Source organism: Mauremys reevesii, linkage group 24 (assembly GCF_016161935.1).
Source record: "Mauremys reevesii isolate NIE-2019 linkage group 24, ASM1616193v1, whole genome shotgun sequence".
NCBI classification, from domain to species: domain Eukaryota; kingdom Metazoa; phylum Chordata; order Testudines; family Geoemydidae; genus Mauremys; species Mauremys reevesii.
This window is the reverse complement of record NC_052646.1, coordinates 19,698,607-19,725,076: the sequence shown is the minus strand read 5'-3', so window position 1 is coordinate 19,725,076 and position 26,470 is coordinate 19,698,607. Positions and strand designations below refer to the sequence as shown.

The window sequence follows — 26,470 nt, the reverse complement described above, 5'->3', positions numbered from 1 at the left end:
TGTATAGTTGGGGTTATTTTTTCCAACGTGCATTACTTTACATTTATCCACATTAAATTTTGTGAAAGTTACTGGTAGCCCCCCTTAATAGCTTACAAGCGGCCAGTAGGGGGAAGCAGAAGCCTCACGTATACGGTAACCTGAACTTTTGAACTATCTTTTCTCTTCTGCCTCAAGGTAGAGAAATCTTGCCCCAAACCAGTTTTCCCTGACCAGATAACAGAGGCACGGGGTTTGACACCTACCAATCAAGCGTTAATATGCAAGGGTCTTTGTCTAAAAATGTATAAGAGGCTTGTGAAATTTGTAGGAGACAGAGTTCTTTGTACCTGAGTACAAGGCTCTCCTTTTTTCTGCAGAATAAAGCAATCTTTCCTTAGCCCTGTCAGGTTGTTGTTGGCTCTCAGCTAGGCGGACCCGATATTTCGGTAACGATTTCATTTGCCATTTTGTTGCCCAATCTCTTAGTTTTGTGAGATCTTTTTGAAGTTCTTCACAGTCTGCTTTGGTCTTAACTATCTTCAGCAGTTTAGTATCGTCTGCAAACTTTGCCACCTCACTGTTTACCCCTTTCTCCAGATCATTTATGAATAAGTTGAATAGGATTGGTCCTAGGACTGACCCTTGGGGAACACCACTAGTTACCCCTCTCCATTCTGAGAATTTACCAAAGTTTATTCCTACCCTTTGTTCCCTGTCTTTTAACTGGTTCTCAATCCATGAAAGGACTTTCCCTCTTATCCCATGGCAACCTAATTTACATAAGAACCTTTGGTGCGGGACCTTGTCAAAGGCTTTCTGGAAATCTAAGTAATAATATAATAGATGGAAATACACTATCTCCTAGAACTGAAAGGGACCCCAAAGGGTCATTGAGTCCAGCCCCCTGCCTTCACTAGCAGGACCAAGTACTGATTTTCCCCCAGGTCCTTAAGTGACTTCCTCAAGGATTAAACTCACAACCTGGGGTTTAGCAAGCCAATGCTCAAACCACTGAGCTATCCCTCTGCCTATTGTAGCCACTGCATCCCCCTTGTCCACATGTTTGTTGACCCCTTCAAAGAACTCATAGATTACTAAGATGTGATTTCCCTTTACAGAAACCATGCTGACTTTTACCCAACGGTTAAGCCTCTTTGCTGTAGAACAGCTGCAAACAATGGAAGCCTCTGACCATGGGAGCAGGGCGTGTGGCAGGTCAGAGCTGAACTGTGTGGACTGTGGGGTGCAAACACAGGGGCTCAGAGATCAGTAGCCACCTTAACAGCCTCCCTGAAATTGGCAGCCTGGGATTTGTTGAGCAAGGGTGGTGCCAGAAACTGAAAAGAATGTTGTTGTTTGCACTGAGTTCCAGTTTTGATTTCCAGCACCCATCTGCACACACCTCGTTCGCTGGGGCAGGTGTAGCCGGGCTGAAGGAAGGCGAGTTGCTGGAGCAGGGGGCTGAGCTGTCGCTGTGAGGTGAGGAGAGGGGTGGACGTACCGTGAGATCCAACGCTGAGCTCGGTAGCCTGCGGCAGTAGCCGTGCACGGAGCCTTCTTGCCATGGGCAATATCAGCTGTCTGGTGGCGTAGGGACCAGGGTCTGCAGGGCTCCCTGAGGGGTAAGTGACAGCAGCAGAATGAAGGTTGCATTGTGGGGCTGGGGTGTATTTTTGACTCATCACATCCTGCTTGTCAGAGGTTTACGTTTAGCCACTTTCCACGTTCTGGAAGGGCACCTCCAAGCGACCTTCACGCTGCACCTACAAACGTTGGGGGCAGTCCATTTCCTTGGCTTTTTTTTGAAAGATCATTTTCCAGCACCCCCATGGCCCACAGCCCGGCTCTCCCCCTCCTTCCCTCCCATCTCTCTGCTGCCCAGCACACCGGGCATAGGGGAGATCAGGCATTGTCAGGGCTGAGGAGCAGGGAAGAGGATGCAGGGACTGACGTGGAGTCAGCGAGGGCATTTTTGGAAGAGGGGACAGAGAGGGGGGCACATGAAGACACAGGGCTGGAGGGGCTCAGCTGAACCCTCCTCCGATATCTCCTACTGCGCAGCTCTGACCTGAAGCAGCAGAATCGGGGGGAATGGGCAGGAGGGGGGAGTCTGGAGGCTCTGCCCCATGGCTGGGCACCGCATGGGGAAGGTGAGGACTTGGGGGTCCCTGCCCCTGACCGGGGAGGCAGCAGAGGGGACACCAGCATGGGGAGGACTTGAAGGGATGGGGGGTGTCTGTGGGGGGAGGATACGGATACCTCCATTCCCTCCCCTCACACCCAGATACGTCACCCTTAGCCATCGGGTGGAGGTGCAGAGTCCCCTACCCCCAATCTGGGAAGAGACTCTACACATCCGTCTGCAGCAGACGTGGCTCTGCGACGGAGCCAACAAACCCTGTCCCTGTCGAGGGTGAACCAGCAGCCTGCGGCACAATGCCACCCCTGGGCCGGCTGTGAGGCTGGAGAAGGGGTGTTTCAAAGGGGGAGGCCCAGCAGCTGGAGGGTGGTGTGGGGACACAGCACAAACAGGCTACGCTGCAGGTGACATGGAGCATGGCTCGGGCCAGGAGCCAGACTAGAACTGTCGGCTCTCGGAGGCACTGGGTAAGGGGGAGAGCGTGCCAGCCCCACGGGAAGTACAGGACACGTATGATCAATAAGAATACCTGGCTTTTCCATCATGCTTTTCCATCGGTAGGTCTAAAGCGCTTTTCAATATCCCCATTTTGCAAATACAATTTTGAACCCCGATGTGGCCCTCGGGCCAAAAAGTTTGCCCACCCCTGCTCTAAAGCGCTTACCATTAGCCCCCTTATACAGATAGAGAAACTGAGGCACGTGGCAGTGAGTTGCACACCATTGGCAGAGGTGGGAACAGAGGTGGGAACAGAATGCAGGTCCACTGAGTCCTGTTCTATCCGCTAGCTGCTAGGGGAGGGAAATGAAATCATCGGTACCCTCCCCCCACAGATAGTAACTATGTAACTTTTTTTTCTTTTTATTACTCCTTGCAGATTAAAATTCCCAGATGACTTTGTTCTGTGGGAGGAAAAAGACTATGTGTAATTTTTGTTTTTTCTCCATAGGAAGATGGAAGAATCAAAATTTATCCCTGGTAACAAATTTTCAAAAGACAGAAATATACTTCCTGGTCTGTCTGAGGAGGAAACTGATATGATCAAGGCTGCTCTCGAAGCAGGAGACCTCTCAGGAGCAGCGTGTGTGGTGCAGAAGTCAGACGAGTTGTTTAACAACACCGAGCTCAACATCGCGATCACAGGGGAGTCAGGATCTGGGAAATCGTCCTTCCTCAATGCCCTCCGGGGCCTGGGAGATGAAGACAAAGAAGCTGCTGAGACCGGGGTGGTAGAGACAACCAAAGAACCACAGCGGTACCAGCATTTTAAATACCCCAATGTGATCTTCTGGGACCTGCCAGGCATCGGGACCCCAGATTTTCGGCCAGACACTTACCTGGAGCAGGTGACATTCAATCGCTATGACTTCTTCATCGTCATTGCTTCGGAGCGGTTCAGAGCCAACCACGCCAAACTGGCCCAGGAGATCCGGAGGATGGGGAAGAAGTTTTACTTTGTGCGCTCCAAGGTGGACTTGGACATCTACAATGAGAAAGAAAAAAAGAATTTCGATGAGGAGAAAACCCTGGACAAAATGAGGAACGACTGCATCAAACACCTGTGCAGAGAAGGGATGAGCTCCCCAAAGGTTTTCCTTGTGTCAAGCAGGGAATTTCAGAAATACGATTCTCCCAAACTGCAGAAAAAGTTGCTGAAGGAACTGGGAAGTCACAAGAAACACGTTTTCCTCCTGGCCCTGCCCAACCTGTCCAAACCAATCTTGGAAAAGAAAAAAAAAGCTTTGCAAAGACAGATCTGGAAACAAGCCCTGAAGTCGTGCACCATCGCAGCTGTTCCTCTCCCGGCTCTCTCGGTGAAGTGCGACGTTGGCATCCTGGTGAAGAACATGAGAGAGTATTGTGAGAGCTTTGGACTGGACGACATTTCCCTCTATGCACTCGCTAGCCAGGTTCGGAAGCCTGTCGCTGAGCTGAAGGGTGTGATCAAGTGCCCACTGGCCAAAAATATCTCAAAAGAAACGGCTGAGGAGCAGCTGACTAAGGCAGCAGGAAAGGGTCTAATTTTAGCTAAACATTTTATCAGCATGATACCGGTGGGTGGGACCATATTTGCTGCAGAGAGGTCTTTCACAGTGACATACAGAATGCTGAACAGCTTTTTGGATGATGTCGCTGAAGACGCCCAAAGAGTCCTGATCAAGGCCTTGGAGAGAGAAAACAAATGAATAACAGCAACAAAAGACCAGTAAACTGATACACGCCTCTGGCAGATGGAGACTGGCGTCAACCAGGGGACAATGGCAAATTCTTCTGTACTCAGATTTCATGCAACAAAAGAAAAAAACAATATTGAAAAAGATCTCCAGGGTTTGAGCTTTAAAATACAAAGCTGTATTTCTAGTGGGGGGGAACAGGCAAAACTGAGGGACAGTTCCCTGGCTCCACAATTTTTTTAAGCCAGGCCTCAGCTGGGATAGTTGAGGGACAGCATCAAGGCAAATACCAGCTCAAAAGGTCCTGATCTAAATTAATTAAAAACATCTAGCAAGATTTTTAAAATATATTTTAACTTTCTCTGTGTAAATCAGTGGAGATTCCTTGAGTCCAATGGAGCGATTGACACCAGCTGAGGATGTGGCCTATTGCATGCGGTGTAAACCGGTGCAGAATCTGACCGTGACAAACCAGCAGAGCTGTAATAACAGTGCAAAACGTGATCAGAAAATAGCTGAAACCAGAACCAGCTCCTTCCAGCTTGTGTTCTTTTCCTGAGTCCTTTTCCCTTTGCCATTCAATGCTGGGTTAGACCAATTCAACCCAAAGCATGTGAACACAATTAATTAAAAGGAAACCATTAAAAATAGATTTCTGAGCAGTAAGATATCAACCGAGACCTGTAACCTGCTCAGCTGCCATGAACTCAGCTCTCAACTCAACGCTGCTCTAATGCGGGTCCCTGCGCCCCAGGGAAACAGACTCGGTTAGAAACCCCCAAGCACAGATCCCCAGTAATACACCTCGCTCCACTGATCCAATCCCATTGACCTGCTCTGGGGATCTGTTTAACAGGTCTCATAACAGAGGTTCACTAATAATTCTTTTCTCCGTTTGCCATCCTTGTGCTAGAGACTGTTATTAGCCCTGTAACTAAGTTGTACCTTGAGTGGAGTTTGGAAGCATCTGGCTCCTAAACCCATATCAGAGAATTACGAGTTAAATTGCTGATGTGAGATTTTTCTTATAGGCCCGAGCTGCAGTTTGAGCTGCTGCTGATGGTGGTTTTGGTGCTGATGTGTTTGTTTAATGTGGAGTTTAGGTTGGCCTGGGGTCAGGGAATCACCCCACACTGCTCAGACTCACCTGGGATTTGCGGATTGTAATCACGATGTGTCAGGCTCTGAGGACGATTGGTTCATATGATGGTCCGCAGCAGCCTATCGCAAATTATTTGCTCTATATTCCACAGTCGGTAATTCATGCAGTTGCATCTCTTTGCTCTGTGTATTCACTGCTTGTGGTTTTGTCATCACTGCCGATCTCAGAGAAATACTTTTGCCTTTTAATAAACTCCCAGTCAGTTGGATCTGACATTTTGTGCATCTGATTTTTGTGGCTCTTAGGAAAACACGGAGCGAGGGGCATCAGCTGGACCCCAGTTGTGACTCCATCTCCCTCTCAGCCCTGCAGCTTTGCACTGGATAGTTATCTGGGTATCAAGACAATCCAGAGTCATAATTAACACTAACAAAAAACTGGAAAGTCTATTAAAGCTCCTGCTTCTGTGTTTAAGCCAATCTGCAGCTATGAGAGACCAGGGAAAGGTTGTTACAAACTGGCCCTGCTGTCGCCCACTGTGCAGCCAGGGGTCTGTGTGAATAGAGTCCCACATGCTTCTGAGCCAGCTGGGACTGGCAGAGTCCAGTCACTGCTGCTGGCTCGGGACTCTAGGGCGAACCACCAGACTCAGACCTCTTGTCTGGAGCCGCCCTAGACCATAGGTGCTGGAATTAGAGCGGCTGGGGGAGCTGCCACACCCCCTGGCTTGAAATGGTTTCCATTATATACAAGGTTTACAGTTTGAGTCAACGGATCTCAGCGCCCCCACTATACAAATTGTTCCAGCACCTCTGCCCTAGACCCCGAAATCAGTGTCTCAGTTCTCTGGAGTGCTCCAGTCCTCCTGCGGCAAGGGCAGGATATTGGGAGAGGGTGAGGAAGAGAGTCCCGAGGATGGAGCCGGATGTCCAGAGAAGGGAGGGAGCCCAGCAGGGACCAAGAGAGCCTGGAGACTACAGAGGAGGCAGATCTGTGGGAGGGGAGGAGAATGGGACGGAGAGGGCCAGAGCCAGGCACTTAGGGCCTGTGTCCATTAGGGGTCTATCCTGATTGCGCCCATGCTGTGCCGGAGACCCTGGGGCTGTACCAGGAGGACCTTACTAAGAAAATCTGGAAAAGGCGGGAAGAAATGGTGGTGACACAAAGAACTGAGAGGGAAGCTGCCCCGTCTCACACCCCCTGGCCCCCAAACCCTTTGAACTGTTGGAAGTGCAATGAGGGAGATACCAGGATGAGCTATAGGGAGATAGAGGGAGTTGGTGTTTTCAGCGGAGCGGGGGTATTGAGGGACCGTGGGGGCGGGATGGCGGAAGCTCCTGACAGGGGATATTAAGGGACTGTGAGGGGGGTGGCTGGGGCTCCTGAGGGGGGATATAGAGGCATTATGGGGGAGGGGTGACTGGGGATCCTGAGGGGGGATATTGAGGCACCATGAGGGGGGCTGGCAGAGGCTCCCGAGGGGGGATATTGAGGGACCATGAGGGGGAAGGTGGGGCCCCTGAGGGGGGATATTGAAGGACCAGGACAGGCTCCTGAGGGGTTTTGTGACCATATGTTGGGGTTCTCCTGGATGTGACCCTCTTTTTGGTCCTTTGAGATCCGTCCGCGCGACTTTTTGAAATATGAGGAAATGTCCAGGTCTGGGATTTTCCTTTGCTGTGACAGGCCAGGCCCCAGCTCCCCGCCCTGGGCAGGGGGAGAGGCCCAAAGGAAGGTGCTGACTGACGGGTGGGGTGCTACCTCCTGGGCTTCCATCCACCACCATGACAGGCATCGACACTGCCCCCCACCTCCAGAGTGAGGCCACAGGTACCCCCTCCAGCACCCCTCAGGTACCTCCCAGGTACCTCCTCCAGGACCCCCCCAAAAAAACCTTCCCAGTACACACACACACCCCTGCAGCACCCCCCAAGTGACCCCTCCCAGCATACAGTCTCCCCAGGACGCTGGGTATGACAATTTAACCGCTTTGCAGAATGTAACCCTACAGGTAATATGGATGCCAAGCCGGAAGAATCCTGATCTAAGCTGGCTGCAGCCTGGAGCCAGAAATACCCCTTGACGGGCGAACGTGTGGGAGCGGGTGCCACCAGCACTTTTCAACACGTCTTTCCAGTCCATAACATGGATGGTGCACCCCAGAGAATGGGGGGTGGACTGGGTACACCCCAACTGCAGCACATACATAAAAGGGTTGAAGCAACAACGTAATTGGTGGGTGAGGGGACATACATGGAATCGTCACTGGGAAAGGGGTTTGTGGGCAGCAGGAAATGCAGAGTTGGGTGTATGAAATCTGGGGGACCGTTAAGTAACTGATAAGCCAGAATGTAAAATTGCAGCAGCAAATCAATGAGCTACTGGCCCAGCAACAGTCTGCAATCGCGACGGGATGGAAAAGGGCAGCAAAAGTGAACCTGCGGCTAACTCAGTGGACAGGAAACCTCGTGACATGGGTGGGGGGTGACCTCAAAAGGCTGACTTGGGAGGGGGAGGTGCGCATGGGGATACAAAACGCTCAACTCTGGAGCTAGCGCCTGCGTAATAGTTACTGTGGTGCCTTGGAACGGGATGGCTCTGGAGGTGGGTCCCCATGAGCCCTATGGGAATAATGAGACAGGGAGGAGCTCGCTGGGACCCACTGGGAGAGAGCTGGGGAGGAGGGAATGGTGTAAAATGGACAATAATCCAGTTAACTACTAATTGTCCAGAGAAAACATCTGAATGTGTCCGTCCGCAATGGCCATGGAAGGGCCTGTTGCAAATGGGGGCCATTAGCGGTGATATATACGGGGTCTGGGATGTTTACTGGGAATGTACACAATACTTGGGGCCACAATTGCACCAGCATCTGGCACAGTTACACACAGCTACGCACTGCCATTGGGACTACAGTGCACCAATGGATCTGTGGAACTCATTGCTGCGCACAATCGAACCTGCACCTATTACCCAATCCCATCCCAAGTAGTCAAATGGTGCAGACAGCACTGAATTTCACTGTGGATAGTCAATGGACACACAACATGGACCAGAGTACACAAAGATTACAGGAGGAACTCACCTCAACAGCCAATGGTTGGACACACTTACAATACACACGTCAGGATGGCACTAACAGAATGTTAACGCTATCGAAGGAGGAGGAGCAGGGTTCTTGGTGGTGGCCGGGATGTTGGACCATACTGCAGTGGTCAGGACTCTCGGTGTTGCTGTGGATGATCATGGCGGCTGGTGTATTGTTAAGTACAGTTGTGTTACGTTACATATGGAACAGTCAAGAGGGGCACAACCCTCTAAAGAACGGCCACTAATTATAACCTATACGTAATGTAGTAAGCCCTCCCCCTAGTGCATTAGACAACCCAGACCCAACCTTCTCAGGCCCACTACAGTGGGAAGTCTGGAGCACTAATTGGAATAGGGGTGGTACGCCCGTACCAGAGAAGGTGCCGGGCATTGTACTGCACAAGGGGCAGTGGGACAGATGGCGCATCGGCACATTTCACCTCGATGCCTGGCCCGATCAGGAGATGTGTCGCCCTATGTCCTGTGCTTTCCCAGGGATACCTGGGATCCCAACAGAAAAGAAAGGGGATGGAGTGTTAGGATATGGATATTCAGGCCTGTAGAGGTCTATACTTTAGAACTTAGGTGTATTTTTATCACGTAGCTAGTTACAGGGGTATAAAAACAAAGAATCAAAACCAGTCTGCCTGTGTCTGGGCCTTCTCTCACTGTGACAGTTCGAGGCCTGGTTCTTAGGCTAAGGCCTTTGGCTAAGCAGCAGGGGCAGCCATACGCAGGGAAGCAAACGGTCACATCCTCACATCCCAAACCCCCCCCACACGCACACTGAAATAAGGGGGTTTGGGGCTGTGTCAAGGCTGATTCCCCACTCTGGCACTTTGAGCGCAGGAAGTGGAGCCCACAAAGACTCTAAAAATTAACACTGGCCACTCTAGGCTCGTATTCAACTCCCAGGGTTACAGCTTTTCTCTGACCTTGGCTTGGTAAATGCTGCCACCACCCAAGAGCAGAACCCCTTTGAGAGCCCAGGAAGGGGCACTTGGGAATCCCGTCCTGTGGGGTACCCTCAAGCCCTTTCACCCCCACTTTGGGGAAGAGCTGAGAAAGAAAAAACAAAGGAAATCAGCTGTTGCCACCAGCTAATTAAACAACATGTGCACAAACCTCTTAGACGTAAAAATCCAATTTTGTTCCTTAAAAAGGTAAATGTTATTAATTAAAAAAAAAAAGAAAGAAAATACATCTGGGAACTCAGGCTATCGCTAGGTTATAGAAAAAAAACAAACTAAAAGGATTAAGCACCCAGAATAGCTTTCTTCAGGTTCAGCTGAAAGGTTACAAGCAAAAGAAAAGCACCTGGGGTTAGCACAGAGGAATCCTCAAGCCATTAAGAAATAAAAGGGATAAATCTAATTGTGCCTTCCTAGACATTCCCTGATCTACTTGGAAATCTGGGGTTACAAATGAGCAGTTTCTAGGTATGATGCTGATGATTTTTCATATCTGGCCCAAGCTTCTTACAGCATCGCTCTGCCCTGTCCGCCTCTCCCCGGAGAACAACAACAGACAGACAAAAGGGGGGGGGGGAGTCTTTTTTCAATTTTAAAAAGTTCGAACCTTTCCATTGGCTCTTCTGGCCAGGTGCCCCCTCCCTTCCTTTTGCCTATGTGTAGCAGTGAGGCTTTTTAACCCTTTACAGGTACAGCAAGTAGAGAACAGCTACTAAAAGGGATTTTATAGCTACTGGCTGGCTGGGTGTCCACAAAAGGGAGCTACCCCCACCCCCTTCATTTATCACCGGCTGTTAGGAAGAGGATCCTGTCCTGATAGTGCCCATCACCACCAGATAAAGAAACAGATCTTAACATGGTTGAAGAAAACTTAGGGCTAGTCTTCACTAGCAACCTGGCTTGTGTAGTCGCGGCACCAGGCCTGGGAGACAGCTCTCCCGGCACTGTAAAAAACCCACCCCCTGTAGCTCCCAGCACTGAGGCCCTGTCTACACGGGCTGAAACTTGCTGCGCTCAGGGGGGTGTTTTTTCACCCCCGTGAGCAAGAAAGTTGTAACGTGGCAACGTAAACAAGGCCTTAGTTTGATAGCATCCTGTGTGGCAAGAAATCACTTCTCAGTGGTTGTGGTTGTGAAACCCTCATTTCTGTCTGTTTTATCTTCATGTTAATCTGCCTGGTTCTCTAATGGTTTCTGGCTGCTGTATAATTAATCTTGCTGGGTGTAAGTTAATCAGGGTAATGGGATACAATAGGTTACAGAATTATGTTACAGGATGTTAGGATTGGTTAGTTAAATGTCAGTAAAATGATCGGTTAAGGTGTAGCTGAGAATATTACTCTATAAACTGGGGTCAAACAGGAAGTGGGGGGAAGGGAAATTGGAATCACGCTTGCTGGACATTAACTCCAATGAACATCGCATTGTCTGCACTGTGGACTGCTGGTCGTTTGCTGCCTGCTGCCTGCGTGACAAGAACCAGAGAAGTGGGAGGGTGAAGGAAAAGCCCTCTAATTGCTCTATAGTCACAGCTGGTTCTGGCCAGTGGGAGGACAATGGGCTGCGGGGAGAGGACCCCGGTGACCTGACCAGCCGGTTCCAGCCAGAAGGGAACAAAGGACGGATGAGAGGAGAGGCTGGAAGGAGAGGAGACCCAGGAGGCCTGTTTACCTGGGACAGAAGAAAAAGGACAGAGACGGGACTTGGGGGACGGTGATATCGGATGCCCAGCTGGAAGGAGGAGGTTTTCTGGGCTAGGAGGAGAGAGCAGCCGGAGCCAGCTGGAGGCAGGACAGATCTAGATGTACTGTGCTGAGGGAGGCCAGGCCTGTGGCCCTGAGAGTTCCCTGTGCTGAGCTCAGATGATCAATAAACCCTCCTGTGTTACACTGGCTGAGAGTCGCTCCGGGCTAGAGAGCAGGGGGGCATTATTCCCTCTGGGTGTGGAGGCCCCGGGGGTCCAGAGCGAGGGGACTCCCTGAGGGGCCCACGGCAGAACCAGGCGTGCTAAGGCTCAAAGAGGTGGGGTTCCAGGAGGTGCTGGAGGCCAGGGCTTAATCCCCGAGAGCGGACCCCCGAGCAGGGCTGTCACACTGAAGGGGGGTCCCCCCAGGGACCGTACAGAGCCGAGAAGGCACGAGTCCCGTGCGTCTGTGACACACAGGAATACAACTTTAATAAAGCTTCTAGTTTGTTTCTGAACTGCTGTGCACAGCTGTCCTGGGTTCTCAACCCAGCTTCCAGGGTGCATCACTAAATTCCTGCATTCGTAATACATTTCATTATGTGGGAGCGTCTCTAAATTATAATCTTCAATAAATAGATCTCTACAACCCCGACCCAGATCAGGGCCCCTTTGCGCCACAGGAAGACACAGTTTCTGCCTCCAATGAGCTTACAAAGTAGACAAAGGATGATTCTCTCCATGTTATAGGCAGAGGAAACTAAGGCACAGAGATGACTAGATGTGATGAAGGTCACACAGGCGGGCTGTGGTGGAGGCAGGTCTCCTGAGTCACACTCCAACACTCTGACTGCAAGACCATCCTCCCCGGTGCCACTAAACGGACTTTTTCTCTGCCACCTCCAGAGCCTGGGTGAGCACCCGGTGAGCATCCTCAGCAACGCCATCCAGAAAGAAATGCAGGGCGTAGTCTGTGACTAGAAACGAGATCTCTGCAGCTAGGAGGGTTCCACACACTGGTAGGAGACTTATGTACTTTTTAACTTCTATCATGGTTTCACCCATCTCCTTGTCCCCTTGCTCCCAGGCAAGATCAGTAAGCTTAGACGATTTGACGAAGCAGTGGAAATATTGACTGAATTTTGTAATATTGTAATATTGAGTCATTGCACTACCTGAAACCTTGCTCAGCAGCTCCAAAGCATCTTCTCTTGATATTTCCTTGGCCAATGGGGTCTTGATCACATCCTTCAACTGAGACACGGGTTTCCCGGCCTGTTTGGACAATTTAATGAGGGATTCTTCATCCAAACCGAAGACTTTGCAGTACTCGGTCATGGATTCCACCAGGATGTCAACGTCACATGAGACAGAGAGGTGGGGGATGGGAACAGCCGCAATAGCGCACGACTTCAGGGCTCGTTTCCAGATCTGGTTCTTCAGGGCTTCTTTTTTCTTATCCAGGATTGGCCTTGAGATGTTGGGAAGCGCCAAGAGGAAAACGTGTCTCTTGTGAGAGTCCAATTCGTTGGCCAGAGTTTCCTGCAGTTGAGGAGAATCGTACTGGTCGAATTCCCACCTGGAAATGAGGAAAACCTGTGGGGAATTTACTCCTTCCCTCCTCAGCTTCTCCACACAGTCGTCTCGGATTGTCTGCAAGGTGGTCTCCTGGTCGTAGTTTCTTTTTCTACTTTCGTTTCTCAAGTCCTCGTCCACTTTGGAGCGCACAAAGTAGAACTTCTTCCCCATCTTCTGGATCTCCTGGGCCAGGTCTGCGTTACAGGATCTGAAGCGCTTCGAAGTGACAATGATGAAGAAGTCATAGCGGGCAAAGCTGACCTGTTGAAGGTAGGTGTCAGGCCGGAAGCTTGGTGTCCCGATCCCAGGCAAGTCCCACATCTTCACATTGGGGAGTGTGGGATGCAGATAAGCGATTGGCTCTGTTGTCGTTTCTATGATGCCAACCTCGGCCGCTCCTTCATCATCGTCGGTTAATCCCAGCATGGCGTTGATGAAGGACGATTTCCCAGATCCCGACTCTCCCGTGATGGCGATGTTGAGCTTGGTGTTTTTTGACAGCTCCAGGGCCTCCTGTGCTTTTTGAGCTGCTTCCGAAAGGTTCCCTGTTTCAATGGCAGCCTTTAGCTCTTCAACATCCTTCTCGGACATACCAGGGACTTTAACATCCAGATCTTGAAATAGGCTCCTCGATGCCTCTTCTGTAGACGCCATCTCCCTGGGGGCGGGGGGAAGAGAAGAGAAATATGCTAGTCAGGCTCATCTTTCACCCAACCAGCTGTGGCCCGGTTGTTAGGGCACTGAACGGGGACTGTCAACGTACCACGTTATTCTTGTTATTTACTTTAAAGAAATGACCCCAACTGAGATTAGCGCCCTGCCAGTGCAGAGGTGCCCCCCAGAATCAGAGCCCCCACTCTGCCAGGGGCTGCACAGAACCAGCCCAAGATTGGGGCCCCCATTCTGCCACATGCTGCACAAATCCCAACTGAGGTCAGAGCCCCCATGGTGGCAGGCGCCACACAGACCCTGATGAGATTGGAGCCCTGATGCACAGACAAAGTGAGGGACAGTCCCAGCCTAAAAGAGTTTCCAGTGTAAATAGACAAAGAGAAGGATTTTTATCCCTACTTTATAGTCGGGGAAACTGAGGCACGGTGAGTTTTTAAGTGATTTACCCACAGCCATCCAGGGAGTCTGAGACAAAGCCAGGCATTAAACCCAAACATCCTGTCATCCTCGTGTACATTTTGATACATTTGTACTGCACCTGGCACAATGAGTCCTTGATCTACGACTGGGGTGTCTATGTGCTACTGTGATACAAATAAATAATCATAATAATTTACTCCAGAGTGTGAGAGACTTTGGCACACGATCTCCAGCTCCCGAGAGAGTCCCTGCTAGGGAGTATTGAACATCTTAGACTTACACTATCTCTTCTTCGTCCAATGCCTTGGTCAGGACTGTTTGGGCATCTTCAGCGATGTCATCTAGAAAGCGCCGCAGGACAATGTAGGTGACCCAAAAAGACAACTCTGCCTCGACAGATGTACCAATCAATCGTAACCCACTGAGGATACGTTCTGTTCTTGTCATGCAATCAGCTTTAGCCTTGGCCAGCAGATTCAACGTCATCTCGTTTGATATTTCTTCAGTTAGAGGGGACCTTACCACGGCTTTCAAGTCTACGACAGGCTTCCCAGTCATCTTGGCAAGGTAAACCAGGGAGTCGTCATCCAAGTCAAAAGCCTCGCGGTAACTTGCCATGAAGCCCATCAACCGGGGAATGTCACAAACAACAGGGAGACCTGGGATAGGAATGGCAGAGATGGTGCAGGACACCAGGGCTTGTTTCCAGACCTCTCCCTGCAGGGCTTTCTTCTTCCTTTCCAGGATGGGTCTGGAAATGCTGGGCAGGGAAAGAAGGAAAACATGTCTCTTGAACAAGCCGAGGTCATCTGCCAGAGTTTCCTGTAGTTGTGGAGAATCGTACTTGCCAAACTCCCATCTGGAGACAAGAAAAACCTGCGGGGAGCTCACCCCTTCTCCCTGCAACCTCGTCACACAATCGTCTCTGATTTTCTGCAAAATCCTCCCCTCACTAAAGCTTTTCTTCCTTTTTTCATTTTGCAAGTCTGCGTCCACCTTGGAGCGCACAAAGAAGAACTTCTTCTCCACCCTGTGGATCTCCTGGGCCAGGTCAGCATGGGTGGATTTGAACCGCTCCGAAGCGATGATAATGAAGAAATCATAGCAGGCAAAATTGACCTGCTGGAGGTAGCTGTCAGGCCGGAAACTCGGCGTCCCAATTCCCGGAAGTTCCCACATGGTAATGTTTGGATGTTTAGGGTGAGGATAAGGAGTTGGCTCCATTGTTGTTTTCGCCACGTCAACCTTGGCTGCATCTTTGTCATCATCATCCAGACCCAGCATGGCATTGATGAAGGATGATTTCCCACATCCTGACTCTCCCGTGATGGCGATATTGAGCTTAGTGTTTTTTGATTGCTCCAGTTTGGAAACTACTTCTGAAAGGCTCCCTATTTGAACCGCGGCCTTTAGCTCTTTGAATTCCTCCTCTGACATACTAGGGAGTTTAATGTCCAGATCTTGAAATATACCAGATGAAGTTTCTCCAGTAGCATCCATCTCCCTGGGGGAAGAGAAGAGAAAAGATTGTAGTCATTGTCATGTTGTACCAGGCCATCTGTGGCCCAGTGGGTCACACTGAGATTTAGAAGATGTTGGTTCTATTCCTCTTTCTACCCTTTGTCTATTTAAATTTTCAGGTCAAGAGTTAACTCTTCCTGTACAGCACCTAGCACAATGAGACCTTGATCTATGTTTGTGCCACTGTAATATACATAATTAATAAATATGGTTAGAAAATTTGAGGGGTCTGCAAAGAAATTCGATTTTCCATACACACACACACACAAAATCATGATCCAAATATTTTGATTAGGAAATACTGCTGTGATGCCTCATGGGAGTTGTAGTTCATATGCCTCATGCCCCCATTTACCGCTATAGACCAGGTTCACTGGTCAGACTACATTTCCCATGATACACTTCACTTCCCCCTCTTGGAGATAGAAAGAAGAAGAACATCACAGGAACTTCTCACCAGAGTGCATCCTAAAGGATGTAGTCCAGCTGGGGATCCCCACCATAGAGGAGAATGGGGACTTGAGGGTGATGAACTACAACTCCCATGAGGCATTGCAAAACAAAATATTTTGGTTTTCTGCAATTATGGATTTTTTAACAAAAAAAAATCTGACTCTTTTAGCAGAAAATCAAAAACAGAACTATGAAATATTTTCATCCACCCTAATAATTAATAATACACTACATCAGTAGAAATGTGAGAGAAGCTGTGAATGGGGATGGGTCACTTGATGGTTGCCTGTTCTGTTCATACCCTCTAGGGCACCTGGTATTGGCCACTGTTGGAAGACAGGCTATTGGGCTGGATGGACCTTTGTTCTAACCCTTTATGACTGTTCTTATGTTCTTAGAGAGGAGTTTCAGCCTTCATCGCACCCATAAGCCCACAGAACTGGTGAGATAACACAGGCTGGAGCATGCTGGGACCTTTGTCCTCATCTCAAACCTTGCTAGGGTCTTTTGGTTACCATTGGCCCAGATTCACTTCTGATGTAAAATTCCACCAAACTGGTATTTTACAGAATAAAATAATTATTAATAATGCTTATGATGTTTGAGAATCCCATTGACTCCAATGGAGCTATGACCCATTGACCCCAGCTGGGATCTGGCCGATTGACTCCAATGGAGCTACGGCCTATTGACCCCAGCTGGGGGTCTGGCCCCATTGACTCCAATGGAGCTACGGCCGATTGATCCCAGCTGGGATCTGGCCGATTGACTCCAATGGAGCTATGGCCCATTGACCCCAGCTGGGGGTCTGGCCCGTTGACTCCGGTGGAGATTCTGACCCATAGATTTTCCCCACCATTTGACTGGGGTCCTGTGAGCTCCAGGCCAGTGTATTAACCACAAGACCAGTCTTCCTCTTGGCCTGTCTTGCTTTTGTACATTTTCTTACATGTCTGTATCATGCCTAGCACCATGGTTTACTGATATACAACTGATGTCTCTACATGCTACCGGAATCTACATGCTACTGGCATTTAATTTCAAAAGGGGGAACTATACAAAAATGAGGGGGTTAGTTAGACAAAAGTTAAAAGGTACAGTGACTAAAGTGAAATCCCTGCAAGTTGCATGGGCCCTTTTTAAAGACACCATAATAGAGGCCCAACTTCAATGTATACCCCATATTAAGAAAAACAGTAAAAGAACTAAAAAAGAGCCACCGTGGCTTAACAACCATGTAAAAGAAGCAGTGAGAGATAAAAAGACTTCCTTTAAAAAGTGGAAGTCAAATCCTAGTGAGGCAAATAGAAAGGAGCACAAACACTGCCAACTTAAGTGCAAGAATCAGAGGGGTAGCCGTGTTAGTCTGGATCTGTAAAAGCAACAAAGAATCCTGTGGCACCTTATAGACTAACAGACGTTTTGCAGCATGAGCTTTCGTGGGTGAATACCCACTTCTTCAGATGCAAGAAGAAGAAGTGGGTATTGCATCTGAAGAAGTGGGTATTCACCCACGAAAGCTCATGCTGCAAAACGTCTGTTAGTCTATAAGGTGCCACAGGATTCTTTGTTGCTTTTAAGTGCAAGAGTGTAATAAGAAAAGCCAAAGAGGAGTTTGAAGAACGGCTAGCCAAAAACTCCAAAGGTAATAACAAAATATTTTTTAAGTACAACAGAAGCAGGAAGCCTGCTAAACAACCAGTGGGGCCCCTTGATGATCAAAATACAAAAGGAGCACTTAAAGACGATAAAGTAATTGCGGAGAAACTAAATGGATTCTTTGCTTCAGTCTTCATGGCTGAGGATGTTAGGGAGATTCCCAAACCTGAGCTGGCTTTTGTAGGTGACAAATCTGAGGAACTGTCACAGATTGAAGTGTCACTAGAGGAGGTTTTGGAATTAATTGATAAACTCAACATTAACAAGTCACCGGGACCAGATGGCATTCACCCAAGAGTTCTGAAAGAACTCAAATGTGAAGTTGCGGAACTATTAACTAAGGTTTGTAACCTGTCCTTTAAATCGGCTTCGGTACCCAATGACTGGAAGTTAGCTAATGTAACGCCAATATTTAAAAAGGGCTCTAGGGGTGATCCCGGCAATTACAGACCGGTAAGTCTAACGTCGGTACCGGGCAAATTAGTTGAAACAATAGTAAAGAATAAAATTGTCAGACACATAGAAAAACATAAACTCTTGAGCAATAGTTAACATGGTTTCTGTAAAGGGAAATCGTGTCTTACTAATCTATTAGAATTCTTTGAAGGGGTCAACAAACATGTGGACAAGGGGGATCCGGTGGACATAGTGTACTTGGATTTCCAGAAAGCCTTTGACAAGGTCCCTCACCAAAGGCTCTTACGTAAATTAAGCTGTCATGGGATAAAAGGAAGGTCCTTTCATGGATTGAGAACTGGTTAAAGGACAGGGAACAAAGGGTAGGAATTAATGGTAAATTCTCAGAATGGAGAGGGGTAACTAGTGGTGTTCCCCAAGGGTCAGTCCTCGGACCAATCCTATTCAATTTATTCATAAATGATCTGGAGAAAGGGGTAAACAGTGAGGTGGCCAAGTTTGCAGATGATACTAAACTTCTCAAGATAGTTAAGACCAAAGCAGATTGTGAAGAACTTCAAAAAGATCTCACAAAACTAAGTGATTGGGCAACAAAATGGCAAATGAAATTTAATGTGGATAAATGTAAAGTAATGCACATTGGAAAAAATAACCCCAACTATACATACAACATGATGGGGGCTAATTTAGCTACAACGAGTCAGGAAAAAGATCTTGGTGTCATCGTGGATAGTTCTCTGAAGATGTCCATGCAGTGTGCAGAGGCGGTCAAAAAAGCAAACAGGATGTTAGGAATCATTAAAAAGGGGATAGAGAATAAGATTGAGAATATATTATTGCCCTTATATAAATCCATGGTACGCCCACATCTCGAATATTGTGTACAGATGTGGTCTCCTCACCTCAAAAAATATATTCTAGCACTAGAAAAGGTTCAGAAAAGGGCAACTAAAATGATTAGGGGTTTAGAGAGGGTCCCATACGAGGAAAGATTAAAGAGGCTAGGACTCTTCAGCTTGGAAAAGAGAAGACTAAGGGGGGCCATGATAGAGGTATATAAAATCATGAGTGATGTTGAAAAAGTGGATAAGGAAAAGTTATTTACTTATTCCCATAATAATGGATAAATTCATGGTGGCTAAGTCCATAAATGGCTATTAGCCAGAATGGGTAAGAATGGTGTCCCTAGCCTCTGTTCGTCAGAGGATGGAGATGGATGGCAGGAGAGAGATCACTTGATCATTGCCTGTTAGATTCACTCCCTCTGGGGCACCTGGCATTGGCCATTGTCGGTAGACAGATACTGGGCTAGATGGACCTTTGGTCTGACCCGGTACGGCCTTTATGTTCTTATGTTCTTAATCATAATAACTACGACAGCAATAATCCCTCGCTCTTCTATGGCCATTTTCATCCACAGGTCTCAAAGCGCTCTACAAAGGAGGTCAGTATCATTAACCTGCCTTTACAGATTGAGAAACTGAGACACGGAGAAGGGAAGTGACTTCTCCAAGATCAACTGGCAGACCAGCAGTAGAGCCGGGGACAGACTCCACGTCTCCTGATTTCCAGTCCAGTGCTCTGTCTGCAAGTCATACAAGTGATTAATCATAATAACTTTCTCCAGAGGTGAGAGAGTCTGGTTCCTAGTCTCCAGCTCCCTTGAGAGTCTCTGCCTGGGGACTATTGAACGTCTGAAACTGCTGCACTCACTTTTTCTCTTCCACTTCCAATGCCTTGATCAGGACCCTTTGGGCATCTTCAGCCACATTATCCAGAAAGCGCTGTAGGACGGTGCATGTGACCGAAAAAGCCACCTGTGCCTCCACCAAACCACCGATCAATGGTATCGCACTGAGGATACGCCCAGTTCTTGTCATACAATCAGCTCTAGCCTTGGCCAGCAGATTCAGGGTAAAATGACTAGATAATTCTTTGCCTAGGGGAGACCTTATCACAGTTCTCAAGTCCACGACAGGCTTCCCAACCTGCTGGGCAAGGTTAACCAGGGAGTCATCATCCAAGCCAAAGCTCTTGCAGTAACTTGCCATGTATCCCATCAACTGGGGAAAGTCACAAGCAATGGAGAGACCCGGGCTAAGACTGGCGGAGATGGTGCGGGCTTGTACCCTGACCTGTCCCTGCAGGGCTTTCCTCTTCCTTTCGAAGATAGGTCTGAAAATGCTGGGTAGGGCAAGAAGGAAAACATGCCTCTTGTGAGCATCGACTTCATCTGCCAGAGCTTCTTGCAGTCGGGGACCATCGTACTTGTCAAACTCCCATCTGGAGATGAGGAAAGCCTGTGGGGAGCTCACTCCTTGTCTCTGCAGGGACTCGATGCAATGACTTCGGATTCTCTGCAGGACACCCTCCTGGCTGAAGTTACTTTTCCTTCTCTCGTTACACAAGTCCATGTCCACCTTGGAATACACAAAGTAGAACTTTTTCCCCATTCTCTGGATCTCCCGGACCAGGTCAGCGTGCGTGGATCTGAACCTGTGTGAAACAAGGATGATGAAGAAATCATAGTGGGCAAAGTTGACCAGCCGGAGGTAGGTGTCAGGCCGGAATCTTGAAATCCCGATTCCTGGTAGGTCCCACATCCTCACATTGGGGAGTTTAGGATGAGAATATGCAGTTGACTCCATTGTCGTTTCCACCATGCCAACCATGGCTGCACCTTCATCATCATCTTCCAAACCCCGGATGGCATTGATGAAGGATGATTTCCCAGCGCCCACCTCCCCCATGATGGCGATGTCGAGGCTGGCATTTGTCAATAGCTCCAGGGATTCCTGAACTTTGGAAGCTGCTGCTGAAAGATCTCCTCTGTCGATGGCGGCCTGTAGCTCTTCAAGATCCTCCTTGGACAAAGTGGGGAGCTTAAAATCCTGCTCCTGTGATCTACCAGCCAGCGCACCTTTTGGTAACTCCATCTTTCTGGGGAAAAGGAAAAATACATCAGCCAATATTAACAGAAAGGGGAAATGGGAGCAGTAGATGACAGAAATGAGAGTTGTGACGGTTCTTCAAATGTTTCTGCCTCTTTGTAAGGCTGGTAAGACATCAGTAGATAGCAAACCAGAGCTTACAGATAACATGCGTCAAGAGTTATCTTTACTCATCAGCACTTCAGATGAACAGGAGAGAGCAGAGGTAGAAAAAGAGATGACTCAGAGCTCTGTGGTGTAGATCTCTGCTTGTGAAGAAATAGAGGTTTGTATTAGAGCTGGGAGAAAGTTTTTCAGCAAGTTTTTATTGCCAGTGTTTTCTCCATTGAAACAGAAATATCTGTTTTCAAATATTTTTCAAGCTTTTGTCAAAACAAAACAAACAAACAACACTGAAAAAAGTCAGATTTTGACGAAAACCCTGAACATTTTTATGCAAAATTTTGACCAAAACCAAAACCAACACAAAACCCACCCACATACAGTTTCATGGAGGGAAAAAACCCTACATTCCCCAAACAGCGCTTGCTTTTCTTATTGTAGATTCATAGACCTGAAAGCCAGAAGGAACCATTGGAACATCAGCCAGATACATTCACCAAGTTACTTCTGTACTGAGCCCAGAGTTGAGCTAGAGTGTATCTTTTAGGAAGACGCTCTATTTTGATTTAAAGACTTCCTGTCCTTTCCTCTCCCTGATATAGTAATGTCAGTTTTCCCACAGGAAATTTGGAAACGAAAATGTTTGTGTCGAATTAAAATTCCGGTTAGTACTCAAATAAATGGTGATTCAAAACAAAAATGCTCTGTGTGAATTGGTTCCAAACTTCCAACATTGTCCAACCAAAACATTTTGAATACTTTGCATTCAAAATTTCTCATGGGGAAAGAAATTAGTTTTCTAAGCCGTTCTACTAATTAGATACATTTATATCCTTGCAAATAAGCATATTCATTAGTGACCAGCCTAGTTTACAGAGATACACGGATTCTTAATTCCAATGTAATAGGTGTTTATTCAACTATAAAACCATTTCTACATGAGACTTGATGACAGAACAAAGAAAACACAGAGAACTGATGTTTGCAAGCGCTAGCTATGAGACAGAGATGTGTACCAGGCTAGCATTGTTTATCTGAACATCCCACCCTGTTAGCAAATATTGATCCTACTGGGAAAGGAATATGAGGATTTTGCTGAGTCACTAGATGGGAGACTCATCTGGGTTTAAGGGAGGTTGGAGTGGGTCTCTGAGGAGAGATGACCTAGGGTGTGAGCAAAGCAAAGCTGAAGGAGGAACCCTGGGAGCAGCCACTCATGAGGAGGAGATCCAAGCTGATCTTTATGTTGTTTTACTCCTGTTCCCTTGGTCAATAAAGCTGATCCCAGGAACACAAGTGGGTTTGGGCTTTGCATGTTGTGTCAACTGTTGTTTATGCAGCACAAGCCTCTTTGCGATCGTTTATATATCGCAGTTCCAGGAACATGCAGTGGAGCTGGGTGACATTTTTCAGTTGAATAGTACATTTGCTGAAAAACACTGTTCCAGAGTGACCAAAACTAATTCCAACATTCAGGACATTTCATGGAGGTTAAGTCCATAAATGGCTATTAGCCATGATGGGTAAGGAATGGTGTCCCTAGCCTCTGTTTGTCAGAGGGTGGAGATGGACGGCAGGAGAGAGATCACTTGATCATTGCCTGTTAGGTTCACTCCCTCTGGGACACCTGGCATTGGCCACTGTCGGTAGTCAGGATACTGGGCTGGATGGACCTTTGGTCTGACCCAGTACGGCCGTTCTTATGTTCTTATGACAAATAATATTGGCTGAATAAAACTGAAAAAAAATTAAGTTTGTTTTGACATTTGCTGAATGAAATGCTTTGACTCAACTGAAAACAAGGGGGGAGCAGAGAGGTAAAAAAAAAAACCACCCAGACACAAAACCAAACCAAAAAAATCAACTAGGGACAAACAAAATGTTTTGTTCAACCCAAAAATGATTTTTTTTTATTTTAAATATTTTTTATTTTGTCAAGAAAAAAATGTCAGTTTTCAGTCTAAATGAACTGATTTTTTTTTTTAAAGATTGTTTTGGTTCAGCCACTGAACAAAAAAATCAACTCTTCACTCAACCCTAGTGTGCAGCCATTTGAACATAAGGCAGCCATGCCAGGGGATAGGCTAATAATCCGTGCAGTGCAAATCAGATGAGAAGCCGTACAAATCAATAATCAAACAACAGCTTGGAATGGGAGCGGCGTGTTTATATCTGCTGCTTAGCGATCCATAGACATAGTTCTAGAGTAGACAGAGTGTCTCACAAACACAGATGGGTTAATCCTCACGACAGCCCTGTGAGCTCAGATAGTTTTAACTTTACTGTTTCTTGGCCTAGGGAATGAGGTGTCAGACGCGGCTCGATGGCGTTTCTGTTTCTCGATCTTGACACTTTCCCATCTTACTCCAGAGCTTTCTTGCGAACCCTTTGTGCATCCTCAGCCATCTTCTCCAGGAAGTTTGACAGAATGGAGTAGGACGTGGCAAAGGACAACCCGGCGGCACCCACGGTGCTAATCACTGGGACGAGGCCAAAGCATCGTTCGACTGAGCGGGTGAGGCCGCACCCAACCTGGACAATCTTCTTCATTAATACATCTCGGGTGAGAACTTCCCCTTGCGGTGAGACGATCACAGCCTTGAGCTCTGCGACAGGCTTCCCAGCCCGACTGGCCAGCTTAGCTAAGGAGTCATCGTCAAGGCTGAATTGTTTGTAGAAGGCGATCATGGATACCAACAGGAGGCCAACATCACAGGCGAGAGAGACACCCCCCATGGGAAGGACATTGATAAAAGCCGACACCAGGGATATTTTCCATAAGTGCCCACGCAGAGCAGATTTCTTCTTCTCTATGATTTCCGGAGAGAAGTTGGGGAGGCTGAGCAGGAACACAAGTCTCTGTAGATGGGGGAGGTCCTTCTCCAGAGTCTCCTCCAGCAAGGGAAAATCATACTGGCCTAAGTCCCAGTTGGAGAGAAGAAAGACCTGGGGGTTGATTGCTCCTTGATCTCTCAGGCATTTCCTGGCATTTTCTCTGATCTTCTGGAGAACATTCTCTTCGACGTAGGCTTGAGGATGAGCCCTTCTTGCGTTGGCCAAGTCTTCGTCCACTTTGCAGCGCACAAAATAGAACTTCTTCTCCATCCTCTGGATCTCCCGGGCCAGGTCGGCGTGGCAGGATCGGAACCGCTCTGAAGCAACGATGACAAAGAAGTCATAGCGGCTGAAATTCACCTTCTGGAGGTATCTCTCTGGTCGAAAATCCATCGCCCCGATCCCCGGCAGGTCCCACAGGATCACGTTCGGGTAGCTTGGATGGGGATAAGCCGTCAGCTCTGTTGTGGTTTCTATCACCCCAGTCTGAGCCGCACCTTGATCTTCAGCACCCAAACCACAGAGAGCGTTGATGAAGGAGGATTTTCCAGAGCCCGTCTCCCCCGTGACAGCAATGTTGAGCTTGGTGTTTTCCAGAGACTCCAGATCTTCTTGAGCTTTGGAGGCTGCCTCTACCTGGCCTCCATCCTTGAAAAGCTCCATGAATTTCTCATACACCTGTAGCGCTGCATTGAAAAACCCCTTGGGGTCTGACTCAATGTCAATGCCCTTCGTCAGAGCTGAGAGAGACTCCATCTGCCGCAGAGAAGGAAATGGATATCGCCATTAGTCTGAGTTGGATTATAAACAGGTGACTTAAAACCGTCAGGTCAAGTAGGAACTCAAGGCTGGCTTAAGGCCTAGGTATTGTAAATGTAAATTCCTTCGTCCGTCAGCTGATGGCCAAAGAATCTCAGCTTTCAGTTACTAAAAGAGAGAGAGCAATTTCCTAACCCTAGTGACTGGTGAGAAAAACTCAAAAATGTGATTACATTTAGGTACATTTGAGCTAATGCAGGGCTGCTGCCTGAACCTGCAGAGAGCCTGAACCCATCACTTTGAGGGAGTAGCTGTTCTGGGCACCTGAATGGGGTGTTAACTCCCTCCTCACCCCACCCCAGCAGGGGACTCTGTGTGGGGCAGAAGGGGAGAAGCAAAGCAGGCCGGCCTCTGCCATCACCACCCCAGCAGAGACACCTGAGCTGATGAGGGTAAATTCTAGAGGATCCCACTGCTGACACCAATGCCTCTGTGCCTGGGGGGAAAGTGAATGGGGATCCCATGCCACTGCAAATCCAAGTGTGGGTGGGTGGGCGGAGAGGTTGGAAGGGCTACTGTCCCTACAGGGCCAGTGCAAGGATATTTCGTGCCCTAGGTGAAACTTCCACCTTGCCACCCCCCCCGCACCCCCGCTCTGAGGCGCCCCCCTCTGCCCTGAGGCTCCCCTCCGCCAGCAGCTCCCCCCCTCCGCCCTGAGGCACCACCCCTGCCCCAGCTCACCCCGGGTCAGCACGTGCACCCCGAGCACGCCGTCGCTGCTTCACTTCTCCCGCCTCCCAGGCTTGTGGTGCCTAAGCTGATTGGCGCTGCAAGCCTGGGAGGCGGGAGAAGTGAAGCGGCCACGGCGTGCTCGGGGAGGAGGCGGGGCAGGGGTGAGCTGGGGCGGGGAGTTCCCCTGCGTGCCGCCCCCTCACACACTTGCTGCAGGCGGCCCTCCTCGCGCCCCCCTGCCCCAGCTCCCTCCGCCTAAAAGCCGGCAGCAACCTGGGCAGCCGAAGATCCGGCCGCTGCAGTCGCTGCCGAAGAAAATGGCGCCCCCCAAATCCCAGAGCCCTATCGCCTAAATGGTTGCACCGGCCCCGTGTCCCCAATTATCATAACTGATCGGTTCCGCATTGCAGTATCCTGAGCTCCGGTCAGAATTGGGGCCCTGTCACATGGGCCGAAGCCCAGACATACCCCACCCTGGTGAGCTCACGGGCTAGTCAACCCTCTCTGCTCCTTCCCCCGCCCCGTGTGGTTCAAGCTTCCCCTGGGAGCAGGGCACCTCCCCTCGGCTAAGGAGTAGGGTCCTGGGAAAGTGCCCAGTGAAACCCAGCCCAGGGCCAGCCCCCACCAGGCCTCAGGAGCCATGTGAGCTCGCAAACGTACCCAGCTGTTAATGCAACCACATCCAGTGATTGGCAGAAGCTCTGGGAGCTGAGAGGGGGCGATTTAACCCCCTACCTAGGCAGAAAATCTTACCGGCCACCCCAGCGAGCAGGACGTTCCCCGCAAAGCACGACACACACCCCAGTGCAGGGCTCTGGCTGCTTCCCTCTGCAGTCAAATGGAGAACAAAAGCTGCAGAGAAAAGCAGCCCTGAGAAAATTCAAGCCACTCCCTTTCCTGGAGATCAGCTGCAGCCAGCTCTGAGTTCCTACATATACCAGAGAGCAGGACTAGACAGACACGGGGATTGGAGGGTGGAACCCCCAAAATGTCAGGGTGGCCTTAGCAAAAAAAGCAAACGCTGCGTGTGGAACACAGGCTCAGAGAATTCACTTTCAGTCAAGTAGCCAAATTTAGTTGTGGTGCAAAACTGCTCATTAAAGCACTACTCAGGGGCTGTCCTTTGACTGGTTTTCATTCTGTTCCCCCCACCTCACCCAGCACACACCCACACCCGCACCTAAACATTATCCAGACACCTGAAATAGCAAAACAGGGGAAAGGATGGA

General features: G+C 48.8%; 3 protein-coding genes and 1 long non-coding RNA gene across 5 annotated transcripts; 1 reads left to right on the top strand and 3 right to left on the bottom strand.

The window, feature by feature from the left end:
- Positions 1 to 2,524: 2,524 nt before the first annotated feature.
- LOC120390189 (interferon-inducible GTPase 5-like) lies at positions 2,525 to 4,338 on the top strand. Its single transcript, XM_039512598.1, has 2 exons — positions 2,525 to 2,679; positions 3,072 to 4,338. Exons 1-2 carry the CDS (start codon positions 2,666 to 2,668, stop codon positions 4,306 to 4,308), a joined length of 1,251 nt encoding a protein of 416 aa, XP_039368532.1. The 5' UTR covers positions 2,525 to 2,665; the 3' UTR covers positions 4,309 to 4,338.
- On the bottom strand, positions 3,173 to 5,703 carry LOC120390191. Its single transcript, XR_005591029.1, has 3 exons — positions 5,444 to 5,703; positions 3,460 to 3,605; positions 3,173 to 3,312 (listed from the first exon to the last, which is right to left on the bottom strand). It is a non-coding gene; the product is annotated as an uncharacterized LOC120390191 (long non-coding RNA).
- A 4,053-nt stretch (positions 5,704 to 9,756) lies between these two features.
- LOC120390188 lies at positions 9,757 to 26,067 on the bottom strand. 2 transcript variants are annotated; one of them, XM_039512597.1, is made up of 4 exons: positions 25,995 to 26,067; positions 19,576 to 20,798; positions 14,093 to 15,316; positions 9,757 to 13,378 (listed from the first exon to the last, which is right to left on the bottom strand). In XM_039512597.1, exons 2-4 carry the CDS (start codon positions 20,796 to 20,798, stop codon positions 12,019 to 12,021), a joined length of 3,807 nt encoding a protein of 1,268 aa, XP_039368531.1. In that variant the 5' UTR covers positions 25,995 to 26,067; the 3' UTR covers positions 9,757 to 12,018. The 2 variants fall into 2 exon arrangements, with proteins under 2 accessions (XP_039368531.1, XP_039368530.1); XM_039512596.1 differs by having other exon boundaries at positions 19,576 to 20,802; positions 25,995 to 26,055.
- LOC120390098 (interferon-inducible GTPase 5-like) lies at positions 23,277 to 24,506 on the bottom strand. The gene has a single exon (XM_039512410.1). It carries the CDS (start codon positions 24,504 to 24,506, stop codon positions 23,277 to 23,279), a length of 1,230 nt encoding a protein of 409 aa, XP_039368344.1.
- Positions 26,068 to 26,470: the final 403 nt, after the last annotated feature.

Excerpts from the sequence above, each read along its gene's own strand:
- LOC120390188 (XM_039512597.1), bottom strand. The coding sequence starts at position 20,798 with ATGGAGTTACCAAAAGGTGCGCTGGCTGGTAGATCACAGGAGCAGGAT. Across the intron at positions 15,317-19,575 it reads TTGGAAGTGGAAGAGAAAAA|GGAGATGGATGCTACTGGAG; the intron begins GTGAGTGCAGCA and ends CTCTTCCCCCAG. Across the intron at positions 13,379-14,092 it reads TTGGACGAAGAAGAGATAGT|GGAGATGGCGTCTACAGAAG; the intron begins GTAAGTCTAAGA and ends CCCCGCCCCCAG.
- LOC120390098 (XM_039512410.1), bottom strand. The coding sequence starts at position 24,506 with ATGGAGTCTCTCTCAGCTCTGACGAAGGGCATTGACATTGAGTCAGAC.